This window comes from Festucalex cinctus, chromosome 2, assembly GCF_051991245.1.
Source record: "Festucalex cinctus isolate MCC-2025b chromosome 2, RoL_Fcin_1.0, whole genome shotgun sequence".
NCBI classification, from domain to species: domain Eukaryota; kingdom Metazoa; phylum Chordata; class Actinopteri; order Syngnathiformes; family Syngnathidae; genus Festucalex; species Festucalex cinctus.
The window spans coordinates 3,575,461-3,598,845 of NC_135412.1; the positions used below are offsets into that span (position 1 = coordinate 3,575,461).

General features: G+C 39.5%; 2 protein-coding genes across 7 annotated transcripts in view; both read left to right on the forward strand.

Moving 5' to 3' along the window:
* The first annotated feature begins 2,563 nt into the window (after positions 1-2,563).
* Positions 2,564-20,183, forward strand: arhgef7b (Rho guanine nucleotide exchange factor (GEF) 7b). Of its 4 annotated transcripts, none has more exons than XR_013282238.1 (22): positions 2,564-2,858; positions 3,445-3,528; positions 6,405-6,498; positions 6,584-6,699; positions 6,818-7,022; positions 8,477-8,568; positions 10,126-10,220; positions 11,269-11,364; positions 11,698-11,820; positions 11,951-12,089; positions 12,998-13,057; positions 13,149-13,295; positions 13,373-13,459; positions 13,585-13,663; positions 14,833-14,963; positions 15,042-15,248; positions 15,363-15,456; positions 16,886-16,975; positions 17,427-17,536; positions 17,728-17,824; positions 19,340-19,394; positions 19,467-19,559. XR_013282238.1 is itself a non-coding variant. In XM_077512265.1 (22 exons), the coding sequence occupies exons 1-22, from the start codon at positions 2,694-2,696 to the stop codon at positions 19,587-19,589; spliced, it is 2,538 nt and encodes an 845-aa protein (XP_077368391.1). In that variant the 5' UTR covers positions 2,564-2,693; the 3' UTR covers positions 19,590-20,183. The 4 variants fall into 4 exon arrangements, 3 of the variants coding, with proteins under 3 accessions (XP_077368391.1, XP_077368392.1, XP_077368393.1); XM_077512265.1 differs by having other exon boundaries at positions 17,378-17,536; positions 19,467-20,183; XM_077512266.1 differs by lacking the exon at positions 17,427-17,536 and having other exon boundaries at positions 19,467-20,183.
* Positions 20,184-21,462: 1,279 nt separating this feature from the next.
* mcf2la (mcf.2 cell line derived transforming sequence-like a) overlaps positions 21,463-23,385 on the forward strand; it is a 37,837-nt gene continuing 35,914 nt past the window's right edge. The window contains exons 1-2 of one of the 3 annotated variants that reach the window (XM_077512272.1): positions 21,463-21,693; positions 23,119-23,237. In XM_077512272.1, coding sequence (XP_077368398.1) covers positions 23,171-23,237 — 67 coding nt within the window. In that variant the 5' untranslated portion in view covers positions 21,463-21,693; positions 23,119-23,170. Of the gene's footprint in view, positions 21,694-22,012; positions 22,118-23,118; positions 23,238-23,385 lie in introns of those variants that run through there. The other 2 variants (XM_077512273.1, XM_077512274.1) reach the window with 2 other exon arrangements.

Genomic DNA, 23,385 nt, shown 5'->3' on the forward strand with positions numbered 1-23,385 from the left:
TCACCAATTTTTTTTTTTTTAGGGAGTCCTGAGAACATTCTTGTGTGTTGTGGGGCGGTGGGGGTACTTTGCTCAGTCCCTGGTTGCAATCTTCTTGGCTGGTCTCCCCGACATGACTGTCTGGGCAAGCAAGGCCTCTGTGAAAAAGTCTGTATGGCGTCATTGCATAAATAGTACAGTTCAACAGCACCACCTATTGGTGAAATTACTACACCAAAACAGGAAGTGTCTATTCTGTCACTTCACGTCTCCAATACATTGGACCCAGTCACTGCTCAAGACAGTTTTACGTCAAAGGAGTGGCAGGAGCAGTGGCTCAGCTCACCAATAAGTGAGGTGCTATTTTAGGACACTATTTTAGGACATTTCACCCCCCTTTTTTTCTCCCAGAGCAGTATTAGCTTTAATTGGTTTCTGGCAGTTAAAAAGTTGGATCACAGATCTGTAGTATATTGCCGACTTAGACACTATGTTGGGTGATTGATGGTTCTAATATCCCAATAATACCACCACAAGAATTTTGAGTTGTAAAGGTATATTCTCTTCTAGGGGTGTAAAAAAAAAAAAAATCGATTCGGCGATATATCGCGATACTACATCGCGCGATTCTCGAATCGATTCAATAATCGGCAGAATTTTTTTATTTTTTATTTTTTTTTATTTTATTTTTTATTTTTTTATTTTTTTTTAGGATTCACACCTTGAGCATGGAAGAATGTTATATGAACGGAACATTAAGCCTTAATATTTTATTTTAATGCTGTTCAAACATGAAACAGATTACAACCTCTATAAGTCTGAAATTTCAGATAAATAAATAATACATTTTCATATAAATCTTACACTCTACAAGCTTACTGATTAGTATTTTCTAAATTTGAATGAAAAAAATCGCAACAATCGACTTATAAATTCGTATCGGGATTAATCGGTATCGAATCGAATCGTGACCTGTGAATCGTGATACGAATCGAATCGTCAGGTACTAGGCAATTCACACCCCTATCTCTTCTATATTCTTGTAGACTTAGATCTACAAGGTCTTCTTAGTTGGATAGTGATTTGAGTCAAGCTATGGAGGAAATGGCGACCCCCACCCCCCAAATATGGAGACCAATAAATGAGAATAAACTTTTGGGTTGAACCATCCATCCATCCGTCCATTTTCTTAACTGCTTATTCCTCACAAGGGTCGTAGGGGGTGCAGGCGCCTATTTCAGCTGGCTCTGAGCAGTAGGCGAGTGACACCCTGGACTGGTTGCCAGCCAATCGCAAGGCACACAGAGACAAACAACCATCCACGCTCACAAGGAGACCTAGGGTAAATTTGGAGCACCAATTAACCTGCCATGCATGCCCTGGAATGTGGGAGGAGACCGGAGTACCCGGAGAAGACCCACGCGGGCACGGGGAGAGCATGCAAACTCCACCCAGGAAGGCCGGAGCCTGGACTCGAACCCGAGTCCTCAGAACTGGGAGGCGGACGTGCTAACCACTCAACCGCCCCTGAGTTGAACTAAGCGTAAATACTTTCATTTTTTGAGATATCGAAAATTTAGCAAACCTTTTTGAAATTGCAAACTATTTCAATAATTACTACCAAGACGAAGTGAAAATGATAAGAAATTAAATGCCCCAAGTGAGTGGTAGAGTGTCACAATCGATTATAAAAGAAAAAAATGTGTGACAATTACTGTTCACTTATTTTTAAACCTGCTAATAATGTCGATATACAAAGAACATTTTAAAATATAAACCGTGACCAACCTTGTGCAATTGATCATATGGATGGAAAACTTCAAGATTGCAGCTAAATCAGTGGTCAAGTCTTTTTTTTTTTTTTTTAAGGCATTACCGGTATATTAAATGTATTCACACATTTGTGTAAAGAAAACGTAAAGTTTGAAGAATGTGTTTATCCAGATGTGTGAAGAATATCAAAAGTTGTTCCTCTGGCTAAAAATTCAAAATAACCTCTGATTAGGCAAAACAGCAGACTCATAAGCGTCACCTGTCTTGACTAAACTGATGGAAGGGGTTACCGGTATGTTTAAACAGAATTATTTTTTTAAGTGAACCATCTTCAGTCTGGTGCTCAACATGCATATACAGAAGGGTATTTGACTAGCTCAGCACTTATAGCGCGCCGCTAACCGATTAAAGGCTGCAACAAATTGACTTTAAATTTTAAAGCACATTTTACTGAAAGTGGTTTGTGACGTTACATCGTACCTAAGGGGGCCACTTCTCATCATTGTCCACCAGGTAGCGTCACAACCCCATTTAGCACAGCTGCAAACGGAATGTTACCAGTTACACTCCCCGAATAAAACAATAAAGCAATAATGGCGTGTCTCGCAGCAACAGTAAATATGAACCACTTTACAACACAATCGACCCGTTGAGGCAGACATGAATAGTTGACTGTCTGTATAATGTAGATAGAGAGAGAGAGAGAGAGAGAGACGAGAGAGAGAGAGAGAGAGAGAGAGAGAGAGATGAGAGAGAGAGAGAGAGAGAGAGAGAGAGAGAGAGAGAGAGAGAGAGAGAGAGAGAGAGAGAGAGAGAGAGAGAGAATCCATGTTTTGACATTGGAATATTAGCTGGGGTGATCAACAATGAGTTGTACGTTAGGCCGACTATGCTCCACTTCTGCCCCATTTTAAAAAGACACAATTAATCGTCATTCTACGATGAACGCGGCAGAGCAGACGGTAACGTGGCTCATCACGCTCGGGGTGCTGGAGTCTCCTAAGAAGAGCATCTCTGATCCAGAAGCTTTCCTCCGGACGTCTCTCCAGGACGGGGTGGTGCTGTGCAAACTGCTGGAGCGGCTGAGACCTGGGACGACGGAAAAAGTATGTATTGTTTTTTTTCTCCAAGATTAACAAGAAGAACATTTATTTCAATATAATAGAAAATGTAAACATAAACAGATGACCTCAAACACAAGAGCCTTTGTTTACTGGGGATGGGGTGGGGGGTGACTGGGTGAGTATGACAGTATTGTATCGTCTATATATGCAATGAATGATCTGTAAATTAATTACCAGGTCACATTTGTGTTAAAAAAGGTCGGACATGTCTCTTTCGAAATAAGGGCAACATCCGCCTCTGTGGGAGATACTCATCGATAGAAGCAACTCATTCGTAGCTAATCAACTCATTATAATTGTCTATGTTACGTTTAGGAAATAAATTACTTGTAAGCCACGGTGAAACGAAATAGGATTAGGCCTAAATAAACCTTTACTTTGAAACGTCAACCGGAATTGTAGCTCGATACTGATACTAGCGCTCACCATATCTATACCGACAAGTGCAACAAACTATGCTTGAAATAAACGTTTTTTCGGTGTAGAACACGCTCCTAATTTTTACCAGTTAAAAAAACAAACAATTTGCGTTATATTCTGCTTTAATTGGTCGACTTCTTATGTGTAGTTTTTTCAGGAACCGAGGAGTGACAGCGAGTATCAAGTCAACATTAACGAATTCATCAAAGGGATTGGGGCTTTCGGCGTGGAGGTGGGTTACTCTGTATTAATGTTTTATCTATATGCTTATTGCTTGAATGACAGTTCCATGTACACCCACATTGATATTTCCAGTTTCCACCATTTTTTTTTTTAAATATCTGTTTCCGAACCTGTTGATATGCAGGTGCACCTGCTCTTGTGGTCCGAACAGTTACAGGTGCGCACTATTTGGCAGGAAACGTCACATTAACGCGGAAATCGGACATTGAATGAACTCAGCAGCAGAATGTGAATTACAAACAATGTAGATAATTGTTTTTAGGGGTTCTGTTGAGTGAAAACTTGATACAGAAGTACAATCATATAAATAGATTATATAAAGTAGTTGCGAGCACCAGTGTATGTCAATAATGCTACATCAAGTTAATGTGTGAATGCATTCTACTAGTGGTAGTCATGGCAACAGGAAGCAGGAATAGTTTTGTTTTAAACTGTGACCTTACAGTAGGCGTAGCTCTTAGAATGTATGTAGTAGGTGTACTGTCTGATGCACATAATAATACTATACCTTTTTTTTTCAACACATACATTTGAATGAAGCAGCAAATTAATCCTTCAGTTCTGTTTTCACAATACAATCACACACACAGGTTATTGTTGTGGAATCTAGAAGCAGAATGGAAAAGAGCAGATTACATAACACAGGGTCCATTGCTGATGTCCATAACGTCAGAACCGCATAGTGGGGGTGGCGGGGTGGAGTGGGGAGATGAGTGGGTGGGGGTGGGACTCAGTTCGAAGAACAAAAGATGAAGGAGAGGAGAAGAGTAGTAGGCTGATGTAATGCAACATGTCATGCGGCTAGTGGATTTTCCAATCAGGTTGATTAAAAGTCAACCGTGATGCTGGACGCCAAGGCCTCCATTACTGGCAGCCTGGCTGACATCAGCGTGCTAATTCCGATGATTCGGCCTGTCTCTCCAATTGTGCGGGACATCTAAATCTTGTAGGAGCTGATTGATTTATTAGATGACAATTGTGGTCATATATGTTGGCCTGAGGTAAATTATTTGAGCTGTCTTTCCATGTGAATAGCCAATCGCTGGTACATTTACTCTCTTTTCTATCAACCCGTCAAGTAGAATATTGAGTCAATATTATGTTACAGTAGCAGCCGTACTGAGCTAATGGATATGGTGATAAATTAAAGTAAGGAACCTGTTTTGTGGCTACTCATCAATTGTTATGTGTTGGAAGCAGCTGAATATGTTGTAATGCAGCACTGCAGCAATTAATTACAGTACAAAGTGGATTATTGTAAATTAACTTAGTAGTAGGTTAGAGAGGGGATTTTTTTTTTTTTTTTTTTTACGTCGATGGCTTCTAACTACTACTCAGCCAGGCTACATTAATTAATGAGCACTGCAGTGGACTGCACAGCACTGGGGCTTTGATTTATTGGAACAAATTCAGTGAATATAATTCATGATATCATTCATCAGCCATATTTAATACCGTGCGCCTTGAATACTCCAGTCACGCTTTGGGAATGTTATTGTGTTGTTTCACACGATTAGGCAGGCACCTCAGAGGTATTTTGCCTGTGACTGTGCATGTGTGCGCGCATGTTTAGTGTGTAATGGCGAGATTACCAGGGGGAGCTCAGACTTGAAGTAATCCCGTCTGCTCAGGCTGTAGATGGAATGTGGCATCCTAAACAGTAAACAAAACAGTAAAACTGGAGAATGCCATGATGGATATGAATCAGAAGATGTAAACAAAGAGCCACACAGACGAGCTGCATTTAATGCATTCTGGGGAATTACCGTATTTTCCGCACTATAAGGCGCACCTAAGAGCCTTCAATTTTTCCAAAAGCTGACCATGCGCCTAATAATCCAGTGCGCCTTATATATGGATCAATATTGAGCCGCAACAGGTCGGTGACCCTGCACGATCGGTGACGCGCATACGCAGAAGATCCCGCCATCTTGGATCGCTAGCTAATACAAATACTTTACCTCAGAGAAAATAGCTGTTTATTAATTTTGTGAGTGAATGGAGTTGTCAGAAATCTGGTTTGTAATCTATTAATAAAGTTTGACTGACCTATCTGACTGTTTTGTTAACATTCCCTTTAGCGCAGCACCATCTAATGGATGCATAACGTAACCCCAGCCTCTACTGTAGCGCCTTATATATGGAAAAAGTTTTAAAATATGTAATTCACTGAAGGTGCGCCTTATAATGCGGTGCGCCTTATATACGGAAAAGGTTTTAAAATACAGTCTTCCCTCGCTATAACGCGGTTCACTTTTCATGGTCTCGCTGTATCGCGGATTTTTTTTTAAGTGCAATTTTGCATATTTTTTTTACAGTAATATACCCATTTTATAAAATTTATGAAGGTTTGAACATTGTCAATGTTTGAACAAGAGAGAAATGTGAGAACATGTAAATGCCTCAATGAGAAAAGTGTCTAAATTGTGCGGTCGGGGATTTTAGAGCCTTAAAACATTTATAAGAGTTGTAAAACATAAAGCTAACTACTTCGCGGATTTCATTTATTGTGGGTATTTTTTGGAACCTAACCCCAGCGGAAAACGAGGGAACACTGTATGTCATTTGAAGGTGCGCCTTATAATGTGGTGCGCCTTATAATGCGGAAAATACGGTAGTAAACTTCGGTTTCATCCCGTCAGCCCTTTTTCTTTTCGGATGTAATGAATATATGTTGTTTTGTATTCCACAATGATATGTCCAAAAGGGAAAAACAAAACAAAAAAACCCTCAACCTAAACAAAGTGCTTTCAGATATGTCATCATACTAAAGTTTCATGCGATGATGAAGAGGATGCTATCGTGTGATTGTGCATCGTAATATTATCATGATGTTGCATATAATCCATCTTCTAAATTCTGCAGCCTTTTGAGGTCAATGACCTCCTTCAGGGGCTGAACTTCACCAAGGTCCTAAACTGCTTGGTTGCACTGAACAAAGCCACTGAAGCCACTGAAGGTTTGCATTTGCATAAATGTTTTCAATAGTATACAGTTTAAAAAAAAATATATATTTGAATCTTAATTAACTCATTGTTGTGCAGATTCCGATGTTTCTGATTGCGCGCCACACTCCGCCACATTGAGGATTAAATCATTTGATTCTCTGAACAGCCAAAGTCGTTCCTCCAAACTGCAGCCGCCTCAATTTCGCAGCCTTGTAAGTTATCAACGCAAAGGCAGCGAATAGCGCTTAGCTAATAGCAATCAACAAATACATAATTTCACACTCTGTTCTCCTATGGCATTTTGACGCGTGCGCATTTCTTGTATCACAGGACATGTCTGAGGGCAGTGGGTGCGGCCATTTTCTTTTCAAGGCACGCTTCCCATTCCAGCAGACAAATGAGGACGAACTGTCCTTCTCCAAGGGCGACATCATTAATGTGAGCAGGCAGGAGGAGGGGGGCTGGTGGGAAGGTTCGCTCAATGGCAAGACCGGCTGGTTCCCCAGTAACTATGTGCGGGAATTGAAAGGAAGCGGTGAGTAGGGATGTAACGAGATCCACACATCACGATACGATAATTATCACGATATTGTGGGGGCGTTGGCGATATTTGAAAAAGATCACAATATTGTAAAAAAAAGAGCTCATTCTAAAAAAAAAAGAAAAAAAAAGAACAATAACTTTTGTACATAACAGCAATGCATATAAACCACCTACAATCTCTAATAACAATATTGAGGCACTTACTTGCTAATGCAAGCACACATTGATCGCTTCACAAGCAAATTAGGTTCCCCTTCATCTGACAATTAGCATAGATTTTAAACATAGAAGGCCAAAACATCCCTAATGAAAATTAAATTGCACTAATAAAATAGCCACTAGAGGGTGCTAAAACTGCACAAATGGAAATCAACGTGACCTTTGTTTAACAGATGTGTTCCTTTTAAATATTGTGGACATGACGACGACGATATTGTGGCAGTTTTAATATCACGATATCACGATATTGGCCTTATCGTGACATCCCTAGCGGTGAGTGCAGCAAAGTCAAGACACGTCTACCATCTCTGCAAATATGCAAAGATGTCCGAAGCAGTTAACGCTCAAACACACGAGTAGAGTAGGAAGTTGTGGGTTTTTTTTTTGGAAAGAAAGACAGGAAGGAAACTGGCCTGACAAACAAAGCCAGGAAGTTCCACAGATGCTGGATGTAGAGGAACATCCTGAAAGTGAGTGTAGAGAACATCAACTGTAATTGCAGAGGGCTGGCTGTGGATCGGTCTGGCTAACATCAGTTGCCTGCTGTGAGGCTGCAGGCTATCATCACACATGTCTGCCGTTGTCACTGACCAGCATCAAACAAACAGTTTAAAAGCAATCATCCCAAAGAAACAAAACAAAACAGGATTATATAATTTCCAATAAAAACTCAATTAACTAATTTACTCCCAATGATGTATAAATACGTTTTTTTTATGTTCTGTGTCCCAAAGACGTATTTATATGTTTTTTTTTTTTTTTTTTTTTAATGCTAGAGCATACAGAAGGCTTTGATCAGCCTCTCAACTGCAAAGAACGGTTGCAGAAATGGTAGTTATTACACAAACGGCCAGCAGGTGGCAGCAGAGCAAAGGAGATCAACCAGGGCCATCTTGAAAAAAAAGCTCAATTACTTAAAATTTTAAATAGATTTGTGAAAACTGATTAAACTTAGCTCTCTTCTAATGCTAATTGCTGCAAAACGGAAACGGATAGAAACACTTTTTTTTTCCTGATGAAAGAAGAGACTTTAATCTTTCTTTTGGTAGGATCCATGCTTTTATAGCAATTGAACACAATATTCTGTGGGCCTTGCAAAATCAGTCAAAATCCAGTAAAACAGCCGGGAGCGAACGGGATTGCTTCTGTGAAAATGGCTGGGAGTGAATGAGTTAAACTGCTGAGTGTGCTACTGGTCTGAATATTGTTCTCCCTTTTACTGTGCAGACAAGCCATTAGACAAACCAAAGTCTGGGACGCTGAGAAGTCCACCAAAAGGTTTCGACACGTCTATCATCAGCAAGACCTACTACAATGTGGTTAGTATCTCATCTTCATAGAGCGTATTGTTAGAAGTGGGCGAAATGGGTCTGACCCTCAGTCGATCACAGGACTGACACATAAAATATAGTGGCTATAAAAGTCTACACACATTTGGAAATGAGACTACAAACCAGTACAAACGTTTTTCAACTATTAATTGAAACTAGTAGCAGCTACAGCTCATTAAAAAAATATTTTATTGAGGGGATGTAAAAAATTAAATAACAGTGGATTACGGCTGTCTTCATAATTAACCACTCACATCCAAACTCGTGTTAAATGGGAGTCAGGATATACCTGACACCATTTTTTTTAAGAAGTGCCTCTGATTAGCCCCCAAAAAATTACAGCTTATCTAATAGGCTTTCCTGGCATTACTGTCGTCACATTTTACAGCACAATCCATTGTCCGCAGAGCTTCTTCCACAGCATATGAGGGATCTCGTTGTTCAACGATATCAGTCAAAAGAAGAGTACAGTAGAATTTCCAAGTTATTAAGTAACCATGAAACAGATAAGATAACATTTATTTATTGATTGATTGGATTTTTATTTTATTATTATTATTATTATTATTATTATTATTATTATTATTATTATTATTATTATTATTATTATTATTATTATTATTATTAATCCAATCTCCGGTGTAATAACCTTATTTATTGATTGATTGAATTTTTATTTATTTATTTATTATTATTATTATTATTATTATTATTATTATTATTATTATTATTATTATTATTATTAATCCAATCTCCGGTGTAATAACCTTATTTATTGATTGATGGAATTTTTATTTTCATTTTATTACCTGTTATTTTATTACCTGCTGCTGGCGGATGTTTTTCTTCAGCTAAAACTGGGGCTCTTGTCAAAGTGGAGGAAATGAATGAATAGTTCCAAAATACTAATAAGTGTTAGCAAAAATAAATAAATACAGAAGACAGGAAAATCCTACTGGAATAGCTGAACGTTTTGGGTGTTAATCTGATACACTGTAAGTGGTGGCATGAATGTGATTGGTTAATTGTAAACACAGCCACATCCTCATGGGGGCGGGAATATATGTGCAACTAATATCTCCACTTAGTTGTTTATTTATAAAAAAAAAACAACAACAACCAATCAAACAAACAAACTTGAGTTTTGTAGGTCACGATATTGGTGAAAAAATAAATCTTTGTCCTAGCATTAGATAGAAAGAGAGTGTGTGGACTTTGTGTCTGTGTAATAATGTAGGTTATTTCTTCCATTCCATTGGTTTCTGGGACAGCCTTGCCTCAGGGTTGGTCTGCCTCTTGTTGTGTGCATGTGTTTTAATATTGCAAGCTGCCACAGTCTCCACAGGCCTCTCATCTTCAGTTGGGGGTACCTGAAATCTAGCTTACTAACACATAGACTGACCCGCCTCGGGTAAAATGTGGAAAGGAAAGAGAATCAACATGTTTGGCCTGCCCTCTAATGGATCCCCCTCAAAAGGAAGAAGTGCTGAGATGCTTTTAGCTTTTTGTCTTGTCTGTCTACATTTGTTAAATGTGTGCTTTAAGGTCCTCCAGAACATCTTCGAAGCAGAGAGTGAGTATTCAAGGGAACTACAAAGTCTTTTGGGGTCCTACCTGCGCTCCCTCCAACCCACAGACAGGTTGAGTTATTTTTTTGATATACTTTTCCCATGAATGTAAAGCAGTGGTGTCCAAACTATGGCCCGGGGGCCATTTGCGGCCCGCCGTCCATTTTTTTAGTGACCCGCGACATATGCTAAAAATGGCATTTGACTCAGTTCAAATCAAATAAAACCAAAAATGTTTGGAGATGGTCAAAGTAAAGGGCTGTACAAATAATAATAATAATAATAATAATAATAATAATAATAATAATAATAAATTGTTAATGAAAATTCAAAAAACAATTTCATTCACGAAATAAAACAAAAACGAAGATGCTTTAAAAAAAAAGAAAACTAATGAACTACATTTTATGTTTACAAAACTAACTAAAATAAAACTATAATTATAGCAAAAATGTCCTTCGTTTTAGTCTTTGGTAATTAATTTAATGCATGAGCCTTTGGGGATGATTTTAAATGTGATTTTTAGTAGATTTATTTTGATATAAACTGGAATAATGACGTCGCGCCCATGGTGTTTTTTAAATATTGAGCACAAGTAATACACATTAAAAAAAAACTAAAACTGATACTGAAACTAACTAAACTAAAAGGAAACATTTATTAAAGGACTAAAACTAATAATAAAAAAAACAAAAACTAACAGAACCACCCTGAAAAATAATTAAAACTAACAAAATTTAAAAAAACAAAACTCAAAACAAAATAAAAACTAAAATGAAAAATTCCAAAACTACATATAATAACCCTACTGCCATATTACAAATAAATTGGTTTATATACTGTAGGATTTTTCTAAATATGCTAAAGCACAAATAAATTATTTGTCCAATTTTTAGGACTAAACACAATTTCTCTTCATAACATTATGTGGCCCTTGCGTCCTTCTGATTTTCTGTATGTGGCCCTCAAATGAAAAAGTTTGGACACCCCTGATGTAAAGCAACACAACAGCATGCTGCAGCATGCAACATGCTAGCGTACACACACCAGGGAATACGTAAAAAAATGATTAGAAATAGAACTTGTGAATTATGAATGACTCCTCGCTGATTCTCCGCAGGCTGAGCGGTGATGACATCAGCCACATTCAAGGAAATCTCGAGGAGATTTCGACCTTCCAGCAGATGCTGGTTCAGTCCTTGGAGGAGCACACAAAGTCAGTAGCCGCGTCTGTTTCGTCTGCTAAGGATGCACAAATTCTGTTCAAATGCCACCTATAACCTGTGCAACTCATACTGCATATAATTTGCATATCCGGTGTCCACATGCTGTCTTGCAGCCTAGAAACGCAAGACATGCTGAGTTTCTCGAAATGCACTTTTCTTTTTTGTTAGACTTTTTGTGCTTGAGTGCATAGACATCTGGTGTTAGGTTGCAGTACTGCAGTGCAGTGTCACAGCAAAATTCACGAAAAACAACAAGCAGGGTTCAAGCAAATAGACTATAACTTCATGTCATGTGATATGTTTTTTTTGTTTGTTTTTCTAAGACTTCCAGAATGTCAGCAGAGGGTAGGAGGCTTCTTCTTGAGTTTAATGCCCCAGATGAAGACTCTTTATGTGACTTACTGCTCAAACCATCCATCTGCCGTCAGTGTGCTCACTCAGCAAAGGTCAGGTGCTCCTTTCATAATTAGACATTTTCGCAATGTTTTAGGATAATCCCGTAATGTTTGGACGGAGAAAGAGGAAAAAGTGGCTTAAGAAAGACGAGGATCCATATCTCAAATGTTTGTTTTGCAGCGAGGAGCTGGGGGATTACATGGAATCCAAGGGGGCAACTAGTCCAGGGATTTTGACACTGACCACCAGTCTGAGTAAACCCTTCACTCGCCTGGAGAGATACCCAACCCTGCTCAAGGAAATGGACAGACACATGGAGGTACTTCTGTCCCCTGACAATTCGGAGCGCCCAATTAACCTGCCATGCATGTCTTTGCAATGCGGGAGGAGACCGGAGTACCCGGAGAAGACCCACGCGGGGACGGGGAGAACATGCAAACTCCAGGAAGGCCGGAGCCTGGACTCGAACCCGAATCCTCAGAACTGGGAGGCGGACGTGCTAACCACTCGACCACCTGTTATTCATTCATTATTATTAGGGATGGGCGAGTACCGATACCAGATATCGGTATCGGGCCGATACCAGCCCTTTTTTCAAGTACTCGAGTACTCGTGACGCAGTACAAGCGAGCGATGGCAGAGGGGGAAGACGTTAAGTGAGTCCTCCTTGCCTGTAAGTGGCGCTAGCTTGCAGCAGTTTTTCACCAAAACTTCACCGGTTTGGAAACACTTCAAAATTGTGAATCTTAAACTAAAAGAGCATTTTTGTGTTTTATTTTGAGCGTTAAGACTATTGAAGAGTGACTGTGCTGTTTTTTTGTTGTTGACAAAATTAATGGAAATATATTTGTTTAAAAATATCTTTTAGTGATTTTTTTTTTTATTTGTCAAAATGTACTACTGGTATCGGCAGTTGGTATCGGTATCGGTGAGTACTGAGGGTCTGAGTATCAGTCTGAAAATAAGTGGTATCGAACATCCCTAATTATTATTGTATATTATTAATAATAATAATTATTATTATTATAAATATTATTATTATACCCTTGTGAGGAATAAGCGGTCAAGAAAATGGATGGATGGATATTATTATTATTATTATTATTATTATAAATGAGGCTCCAGATGATAGCATCCGATGACTGATCTATTTCCAAGTAAACAGAAAGCAACAAAATGACTTTTGTTGTGAACAAACATGAATCTGTTTTACGTTCTTGTTCTCAGGAGCAACACCCCGACAGAGTCGACCTCCAAACGTGTATGGCGTCATTTCAAAGCCTTGCAGTAAGACGCAAACGCGTGGCCATCAGTCCACTCAAGTATTCCCGTCCTGCCAGATAATTCATCGAGTGCCGTCTCATGTCTTTTTGTTCAGGCCCAGTGCCAGGAAGTGAGGAAGAAGAAGGACCTGGAGTTACAAATTTTGACCGAGCCAATCAGGAACTGGGAAGGGGAGGACATCAGGACCCTCGGCCCGGTCCTTCACATGTCCCAGGCTGCCGTCCGCTCTCAGAACTGTCAGGTGAACCTTTTTGACCGCACACCGAGTTGCAACGTCGCGAGCGCAAGTGTGTAAGAAACGCTTTGTATGCCTTTTAGGAGTCAAGTGAACGCTACCTTGTCCTCTTCCCTCACACTTTGCTCTTCCTCTCCGCAAGCATGAGGATGAGTGGATTCATCTACCAGGTTTGGTTAGATATTATTTCCTGCCTTGATGTTCAATCATGTCAGCCTCGTAAAGTCATTACAGTGAACCACTTAAAATGTTGCTGTGATGTTGCACAAACAACATTGTGAGTTTGTCTTTGCAGGGGAAGATGTCACTGTCAGGCATGCTGATCTCCAGGATGGAAGATGGGGAAAGCATGAGGAATGCTTTTGAAATTTCTGGTCCGTCTTTGTTTTCTATATGTTATTCGAATCACAGTCTCTAAAGGGATATTTGACTCTTTTAGCCATTTTCAGCAGTAGGAAGTTAAAATTGTCTATAATTAACACATCCACTTCCAGCCATTTTCACAGAAGCAACCCCCTTTGCTCCCGGCTGCCTTACTGGATTTTGACTGATTTTGCAAGGCCCGCAGAATATTGTGTTCTATTGCTATATAAACATGGAACCTACCAAAAGAAAGATTAGAGTCTCTTCTCTCATCAGGAAAATAAACTATATTCGTATCTGTTTCCATTTTGCAGCAATTAGCATTAGAATATAGCTACGTTTCATCATTCACAAATCTGTTTAGAATTGTGAGTAATTGAGCTTTTTTTCAACATGGCCCTGGTCGATCTCCTTTGCTCTGCTGCCACCTGCTGGCCGTTTGCAGTTGAGAGGCTGCATCAAAGCCTTCTGTGTGCTCCATCCATCCATCCATCCATTTTCTTGACCGCTTATTCCTCACAAGGGTCACGGGGGGGTGCTGGCGCCTATCTCAGCTGGCTCTGAGCAGTAGGCAGGGGACACCCTGGACTGGTTGCCAGCCAATCGCGGGGCACACAGAGACGAACACCTTCTGTATGCTCTAGCATTAAAAAAAAACAAAAACAAAAAACAAAACTAAAAAACGTATATATACGTCTTTGGGACACTTAAAACCATTTAAAATAGCACATATTTATAAATTTTTGGCAGCAAATTAGTTAATTTGATAACTTCATTATTTTTCATGTGCAATTAATACCTGTAAAAACACATTTTGCCACTTTGTCGACTGATCATGACATCACGTGTGTTCGGGGCTCAGGTAATGACCTATCATTGACCATCATTGACATGACCAAAGTCTGAAAATAAGTGTGCCGTGATAGGTCATTAACTGAGCCCCGAACACACGTGATGTCATCATCAGTTGACAAAGTGGCAAAATGTGTTTTTCAAGGTCTTAATTGTACATGAAAAATAATTATAGACAAAATACTAACGTTTTATTGCTGAAAAAAATGTTTTCTTCTTTTTTCTGTGCCAATGACTTGGAGTTAAATTTGTTATTGTTTTTCAAAGGCAGTATAGAAACTATAGAACATAATTGACAGGTGGTGTATTTATATGTGTTGTTGTGCAGGTGCCCAATGTGACCGTATGCAGGTGGCATGCAACAATCAGCAGGATCTGCTGGAGTGGCTGGACCTTCTCACCAAACACACGCACACCCCCGCTGCACACGCACACAGGACTCAGTCGGTGTGTCACACAGTAAGTCTGCCTTTCTACTCGATGACAAACCCAGGGAAGGCAGTCATAATCGACTGCTCTCCTGTCACTCCCTCTTAGTTGCCCCCAATGCCCGTCACCCCTTGCCGGCACTCGGAGTCTCGTGGCGGAAGCGCCGCCTTTCACACCCTCCCTCCTCTTTCCTCATTCGGCGGCAGCCCCATGTGGGGGGCCCTGGAGCCACCGAGTACCCCCAAACCCTGGAGCATGAGCTGTCTTCGGCCTGCGCCCCCCCTCAGACCATCTGCCGCCCTTAACAACAAGGAGGTGCCGATTGACTGGCGGATTAAAAAACGAACCACTTACACTTTAGTGGAGCTTTGAAACGCTTGTTCTTTCGTGTCAAACGTCTCCTGTGCTAAGCATGTGAATTGTTTGCAGGATATGAGTAAGAGTCCAAAGAATATGAAGAAGCTGCTTCCCAAGAGGAAACCGGAGAGGAAACCCTCTGAAGAAGACTTCACTGTTAGAAAGAGTAAGTGGGTCAATCAAACCAGGGATGGGCAACTGGTGGCCCGTGTCCCCTTGATTACCGTATTTTACGCACTATAAGGCGCACATAAAAGCCTTCAATTTTTTTAAAAACTGACCATGTACATTCTAATCCAGTGCACCTTATATATGGATCAATATTGAGCTGCAACAGGTCTCGCTGTCAAGACGCTATCGGTGACCCTGCACAATTGGTGACGCGCATGCGCAGAAGATCCCGCCATCTTAGATCACTAGCTAATACTAATACTTTACCTCAGAGAAAATAATAAAACAGCTGCTTATTCATTTTGGGAGTGAATGGAGTTGTCAGAAAGCTGGTTTGTAATCTATTCATAAAGTTTGACTGACCTATCTGACTGTTTTGTTGACATTCCCTTTAGCGCAGCACCATCTAATGGATGCATAACGTAACCCCAGCCTCTACTGTAGCGCCTTATATATGGAAAAAGTTTGAAAATATGTCATTCATTGAAGGTGCGCCTTATAATGCGGTGCCTTTCTATCATATTTAAATAAAAATTATAATATATAACAATACAAATTAAATACTATCATATTTTCCGCCTTATAGTGCGGAAAATATGATAGTTTAAAAAAAAAAAGAAGAAAAAAATATTTACAAATCCCCCAAATTCCTCAAAAAACACCAATGATTTTTTTTTTTTTAAAGTTTTTCTTTGAAAAAACGGGGTGCATCACGGGAAAATACCCAAAATATAAAAAGAATACTGAAAAGATTGAAAAAAAGGGGCTTATTTTGCAGATCTGTGATTATTGATTGATTGATTTTATTGAACATACATCATAAACACACAAACAGAGAGACAGCAGAAAAGAAAATTTTAACATAAAAGAAACATAAAATCAGTCAATAACAAATTATAACAAACAGAAACAAAAGAAAGTCCCTCACCATTAGCACTTTGAGTGAGTTGATTTTTGTGAATTCTTGCACGTAATGTTGGTTTGCTGTTAAACAATTTTGCGCCATCCTTGAATGGTCATTTTTGTACAAGACAGCTGAGTGTAAAACTGGATTTTTTTATTTATTTTATTTAATTTTTTTACCGTGTGTGGTTATTTTGTCATTTACTTCAAACCCTTTATTGTTGGGATCATGACTGCTTTTCTACATGCATTGAGTAATGTATTACGAAAAATGTAACCTTTTAAGAGCATGTATTTTGCATGTATGTGCATAGTTAAAGTGACATTTTTGTTATTTATCTAGTTAGGAAGTATGTGGCGGTCCCATGTGGCCTCCCAGTAGCACGGAGGAAAAATTGTGCCCCCCCCCCTAGCATTTCAGTTGCCCATTCCTGATGAACTAAACTGAGATGTTCTTGTAAAAAAAATAAAAAAAATTGCATGTTGGGTTGAAGAATCACTTGTCCATGATTGTTTTTCAGGCACAGCAGCTCTGGAGGAGGACGCTCAGATATTAAAAGTGATTGAGGCGTACTGCACCAGTGCCAAGACGCGACAGACCCTCAACTCCAGTGAGTCCCCGCACACTTTCCACAAAGTGCCGTGAATATGCATGCTCACCTGAAACTCTTTTTTTTTCTTAGCTTTCAACTCTAACAAGGCTTTTTTCTCTCTTCTCCCTCTTTTTTTTCATCCATTGATTCCTCCACTCTCACCATCCTGTGTATATTATTCTATATGTGTTGTACTTTTTTTTATGCTCGCTAACCACTGTCCTCTTTGTAATTAATATAATTTTTGCTATTTTTCCCGAAAATTCCAATGGATTATCCCCCTCGAGCCATTTTCTCCCTTTGTGTTTGGATTTTTTTTTTTTTTTTTTTTTGGCCCACGCCTCTATTTAATTTTGTTCTGCATCCCAACTTTGTTTTCCTGCACCGTCATTGCCCTCTGTATCCGCCCTGCTGGTGCAGCCTGGCAAGGCACTGACCTCATGCACAACCATGTGCTCGCTGACTCCAGCCTCATCGTTGCTGGCGTCCCGGGCAACCTGCCATGTTCCGACCAATCAGAAGACTCGGATTATGACAGTATCTGGACCGCCACTAGTTACAGGACTGCCTCATTTTCTCGTAAGATTTCGGGTTGTAGCGAGTCCGAATATACTCGGTGGCGACCTGGCTAGCTTGCAAATAGCGTTAGCGCTCTAGAGTCCGTATATGGTGTGTTTGTTTGTGTGTGTAAGTCGCTGCGTTTGCATGTTGTCACATGATCTGTGAGTAAGAACGATTACAGCTGACACTTTTGTCCTGTTTTTGATCAGGTTCCAGCAGGAGGGATGTTCACATGTTGTTCCCAGAGGAAGAGAAGATCATAGTGGAGGAAATCAGGAGTAACGGACAAACTGTAATGGAGGAGAGGTGAGGCAAGTGTGTGGCGTGTAAACAGTGTTGTCGGTAACGCGTTACTACTCCAAAAAATTTGCTTTCCAAAGTAACTAGTAGTCTAACGCGTTACTTTATTCTACAGAGTAGTCTGATTAAAGTTACTCTCCAGAGATTCAATGCGTTACTCCACATTTTCATGAAGAAGGCAAAATATCTCACTGTTGTAACAGTCACAAACAACTTCCGCTAACTACCAAGATGAGGCGGAAGTTCATTGATCACCACACTGAATTCAGCCATGGTCTGGTCGTGAATGGTTTGCACATTCAAAACAAAAGTGATGATACTTTTAACTAATAGTTTTATTAACCAACAGGCACACAATGCAACAAAAAAAAAGTGTACATTATGGACCATAAAAGTGGTAAAAAATAATTTATTTCCATCCTCAACTGGTCCGTGAAGCATTATGGGATGAGGTCGTCTCCGCCCTCTCGCCAGGGGGCGTGACGTCAGACAAGTCACGTTTTCAGCATGCACGAGTCGACTCAAGTGTACACACTGGAATAGCGGAACAAACAATAGAGGAATTAAGGGGATTTTCATTTTCAACCTGGATAGGTTTTTATTTTGTGTTTTATAAAAAGTATTTATGTTACAAGAAGTCAAGAGAGACTGCCTATTTTGTTTTTCAAAAAAACAACTTTATTTTCATGTTAAAACTCATTTGCTCTCAATAACGTTTAAATACGTTTTTTTATGTTTTAAGTGTCCCAAAGACGTATTTATCCGTTTTTTGTTGTTGTTTTTTTTTTATGCTAAAGCATACAGAAGGCTTTGATGCAGCCTCTCAACTGCAAAGAACGGTTGCAGAAATGGTAGTTATTACACAAACGTCCAGCAGGTGGCAGCAGAGCAAAGGAGATCAACTTGGGCCATCTAGAGAAAAAGCTCAATTACTTAGAATTTTAAATATATTTGTGAAAACTGATGAAACTTAGCTCTCTTCTAATGCTAAGTGCTGCAAAACGGTAACAGATAGAAACATGCTTTTTTTTCCTGATGAAAGAAGAGACTTTAATCTTTCTTTTGACAGGTTTCATGCTTTTATAGCAATTGAACACAATATTCTGTGGGCCTTGCAAAATCAGTCAAAATTCAGTAAAACAGCCGGGAGCGAACGGGATTGTTTCTGTGAAAATGGCTGGGAGCGAATGAGTTAAAAATGCACTTTCAATAAAGTATTTGGAAGTCCGTTTCTACCGCATTAATTTTATGTTGAGATGGTGTTATCGGCAGCTGCTGAAAGTAACTAAAAAAGTAACTTTTAATCTAACTTAGTTACTTTTAAAATCAAGTAATCAGTAACGCAGTTTAGTTACTTTTAAAACCAAGTAATCAGTAAAGTAACTAAGTTACTTTTTCAAGGTAACTGTGGCAACACTGCGTGTAAAGCATGATGTGGCCACACTAATATGTGAGAGCAGGTCAGCGTGCATCATGCTGCAGCTGGTGTCAATATAACGCCATGTTGCCGTTCTGCTGCAGGAGCCTGGTTGACACTGTATACAGTTTGAGAGATGAGGTCCAAGAACTCAAACAGGTGAGCGTGCGCCGGCCGTGCTAGCGGAGTGGACGGTATTTGTGGGAGAGACATGTCTTTGTGGTCTTGCAGGACAACAAGAGGATGAAGAGGACATTAGAGGAGGAGCAGCGAGCCAGGAAAGATCTTGAGAGGATCATCAGGAGAGTTTTGAAGAACATGAACGACCCAACCTGGGATGAGACGAACCTCTAAAACTGGGAAAAGGCCACGGAGATTAATGAGGCAGAACCAGCCCAAATAAACTTTCAGGTTTTCAACCACTGAGCTAGTAAGATGACATTTCATCTTGTTAGAACGACCTTCATCAGCCAAGTGAGTGAAAAATGACTTGCTTATTTTTAGACAGTTAAAAGAAATAATCACAGTGAATCAGGTAATTGGTATGTCTCTCAACCAAAGCAATACAATCTGTTATTTTAATGTCAATTATGCAATTCATGATTTTTTTTTTTTTATTGTTAATATTGTTTTTTTAAATATTCTGTGCTGTTTTTATTTTTGCTATTTTGTATACTTGACCTAGATCACGCTGGGGATTGTCAGCAGGCAAGCAAAACATTCCCTTTTCCTCCTAAGCTTATAACACTTTACAATGTCAGCCACAAAAAAAAAAAAAAAAAAAAAAATTGTCACATACAGACATCAACTTTATAAGCTATATAATGCAATATGAGTGTAAATTGTGTATTTGATAGCAGCTAAAATCCTATTGTGTTTTAATGATAATGACTTAGAAGAATCACACACCCCTATTTATTTCACCCGTGTCTTAAAAATAAACTTTTTTTTTTTCCCGGCCATGAATGGTTTTTCTTCAAACATTCAGATCAGAATCATACTCGGTACACTGGAAGACTTCTGTTAGTTGTGGATGAGTTTTACAGGACTAATAGGACTTGTGAGACGATGCATTAATAAATAAAAAATTACAATAACATGCAATGGGCGAGGAGGATGCAGAAGGTACATTCACCAGTAGCATAAATTATTCATCCATTTTCTTAACCGCATATTCCTCACAAGGGTCGCGGGGGTGCCGGAGTCTATCCCAGGTGGCTTCGGGCTGGAGGCGAGGTAGGCTACACCCTGAACCGGTTGCCAGCCAATTCAGCCAAGGAACATAACCGTACTAATTACACACATACTTTGGAAGTGGTAGCACACGTAGTTCTATTTTCTACCACAAGATGTCACAACCCGACAAAAAAAAAAAATAGGCTAACAAAATTGTCAATGGTTATCGTTAATACATAAAGATGAGAGTGGTGTGGCAATAATGTACTGTACAGTTTACACCCAAATAATATTTTATGTGATCATTTGAGCCTCACAAAAAACAAAAAAAAAAAAAAAAACGAACGCCTCCCCAAGTCCTCCAGTACCACAGTGATACTGGTGAATCATCTTTGCTCAGGTCTTGACAAATAACTGCCACATGATGGCGCAGTGCGGACACTTATGAAAGCGGCGTAATGTTGTAGTCACTGATCTGAATATATTGTGGCGGGGTGGTCACTAAAAGTGGGATTGTTTGTGGCAAGGTGGTCATTCAAAAAAAAAAAAAAAAAAGACGATATGTGCTGCATTGAAGATCCCCCTTTTATTGCTCAGTTCCTTAGACACCAATATTAGATTTGTGTAATTCTTTAATTAAAAAAAAGGTCCACATTTGCTCCTGTAAATATCATTAATCATATAATTTATACATGTATTTAAGGCAAGTTGTAATATGTAGTCCTCTTGTTTATGTTTAACAAATTTAAAACATCATAAATCATGCTGTTTTTACGAAGGACCGTCTCAAATGTTATCCAATTTCGATAGTGTAAATTTATAGGATTTATGCCGAGGAAGGTTTCTTGAGAGTAGCAATATGGCAGCCTCAAAAGTCTTGGCCTATAAAGGCTTGGCCATAAATCCCACCCCCGACCCCCGGCCAGCCGACGAGCTGTAGTAGTACTCTGCTCGCGAGATGGGAGGAGCAAAATGGCCGCCTGTCGCTTCACCGGCTTGTACGGACGTGTATGGGCTATCGGCTATCCAGTCATATATGGAGATCAGTGGTACTGCGTACACAACTGTAGAACCACGGTATGCCTGAGGCATTACTGCCATCTAGGGGTAGTGACCGTTCACAACATTAACAGTGTTTTGAACGTTTAATGAATTGTCTATCTTTCAGCTGTTCAGACACATTTATCAGATAATACATCATTCCAAACCAACACGTTTTCGACATATCAGTGTTGAAACTTATTTATTTTTCAGCACATCATCATCCAGTTGTGAGCAGAAGGTAATTCCCTTCCCCGACATTTATATTGTGTATTTAGAAACTTAATTTGACCGTTGTCCATGGTCAACGTGTCACTGATTGACCAGCATCAGCCCGTTTCGTTCTTCTGCTGTCTGTTTATGTAGTAGTTTATTTGGAAAACGTTTGGTGTGGGCTGGTGCTAGGCCACAATTCATTGTTATTTGTTTTATGTAGTTCTGTAACTGGATTTTATGTGGGTAACATTGAATAGAAATGATGAGGAAAACGTCGATGTAATCCCATGCATTTGAAGTGCACTCAAGAGCAACCAAAGTTGAATCGAGGCATTTAGCTTCTTCTTGGTTGTTGAAAGACGCTTCACCTTTCATCGAAAAGGCTTTGTTTTGACTTTTAATTTTTAGGTGTGGTGTCCTCCAATAGTTTATGATCATGAGATTAATTGGTATGTTTGTCCGCCATGTTGGAGGTTGAGCTTGGTCATAATAAGTCAGGTGGAAAGACTAGTAGTAGAATGACTAATCATTTTTCCCTGGTTCTACTATTAGAAATTCTGAACATCTGGATATTTGTTTTATTTCCTCATTGACATCTGAATGTCATGTCTGTGATTCCCCCCCCAACAACAACAAAATCAGGCAGCTGAGTGATTCCATTTTTTTTTTTTTTTTTTTGCCAGGGGTTGTAGATGTCACTTGCACTGGCTTATCAGCCTTAAACCATGTTTAAACACTCAATTACGTCTTCCTATTCTTTGCTGTCTTACAAGCAAGACAATGCAGCAGGTTCTTCTTTTACATTGTCAATAAACTTGTAATCCACATTTGGAAAACACCTTAAAGTGTTGAGTTTAAATTTCTCTTGAGAAACTTTGCCAGTTGGCCACTTGTTCCCAGTGTCACATTGTGGCGCATGTGGATTACGCCTTGGTCTTTATTTAGTCTGCTCCATCACAAGATTTCCATCCTTATGACTGGAGCCATGCTGCTCTATTGTTAAAAGTTAATGAAAGGAACTACTGTGAGAAAACTTGTAATTGTGCCAGGGAACGCTTTGATTGTTCATCTCATGTGATTTATGGAAAACTGATGGTATATTTGAAATTAAGATTCCATCTCGTATGTCAGGAATTATTTTGATTCCTAAATTGAATGTGAACATTTGCAAAGTTATTAAAGATGTACAAGTATTTAAAAGCCGTTGCTCGATACTTTATTGATGCCGCTTTTAGCAGCAATTACAGCCTCAAGTCTATTTTCATATGATGTGATGATCTGCCATTTTTATGACGAAACATGTAGCTTGTCACTTTGACCCATTAACAGTTTGTACGCACCTAAGAAACAAACCCAACGGGAGCGTTTAGGATGCCTTCCTTGAAATGAAGCAGAAGTTGAGGGTTTCTTGTACTTGCTTACTGCAGTCGCTGTGGTTTGCCTTTTTCAGGCTGTGAAGACGCATGCGAGGAAGAGGGTTATGACCTTTTCACATCACCGGGATGAGAGCAAAGCTGTCGGTGGAAGACGAGCTGGAGCAAACACCGGAGGTGCTGTCGACAATCAGTGGTAGGAAACCAATCTTTCAGTTGCATTGCGGGACTGCTCACGTCATGACTTCAACTGTAGGTCTCTATAATAATATAGCTAACCTTCTTAATATACACTATCTCTTATCTACACCACTAAAACGACAACAAAATAATAATAATAAATA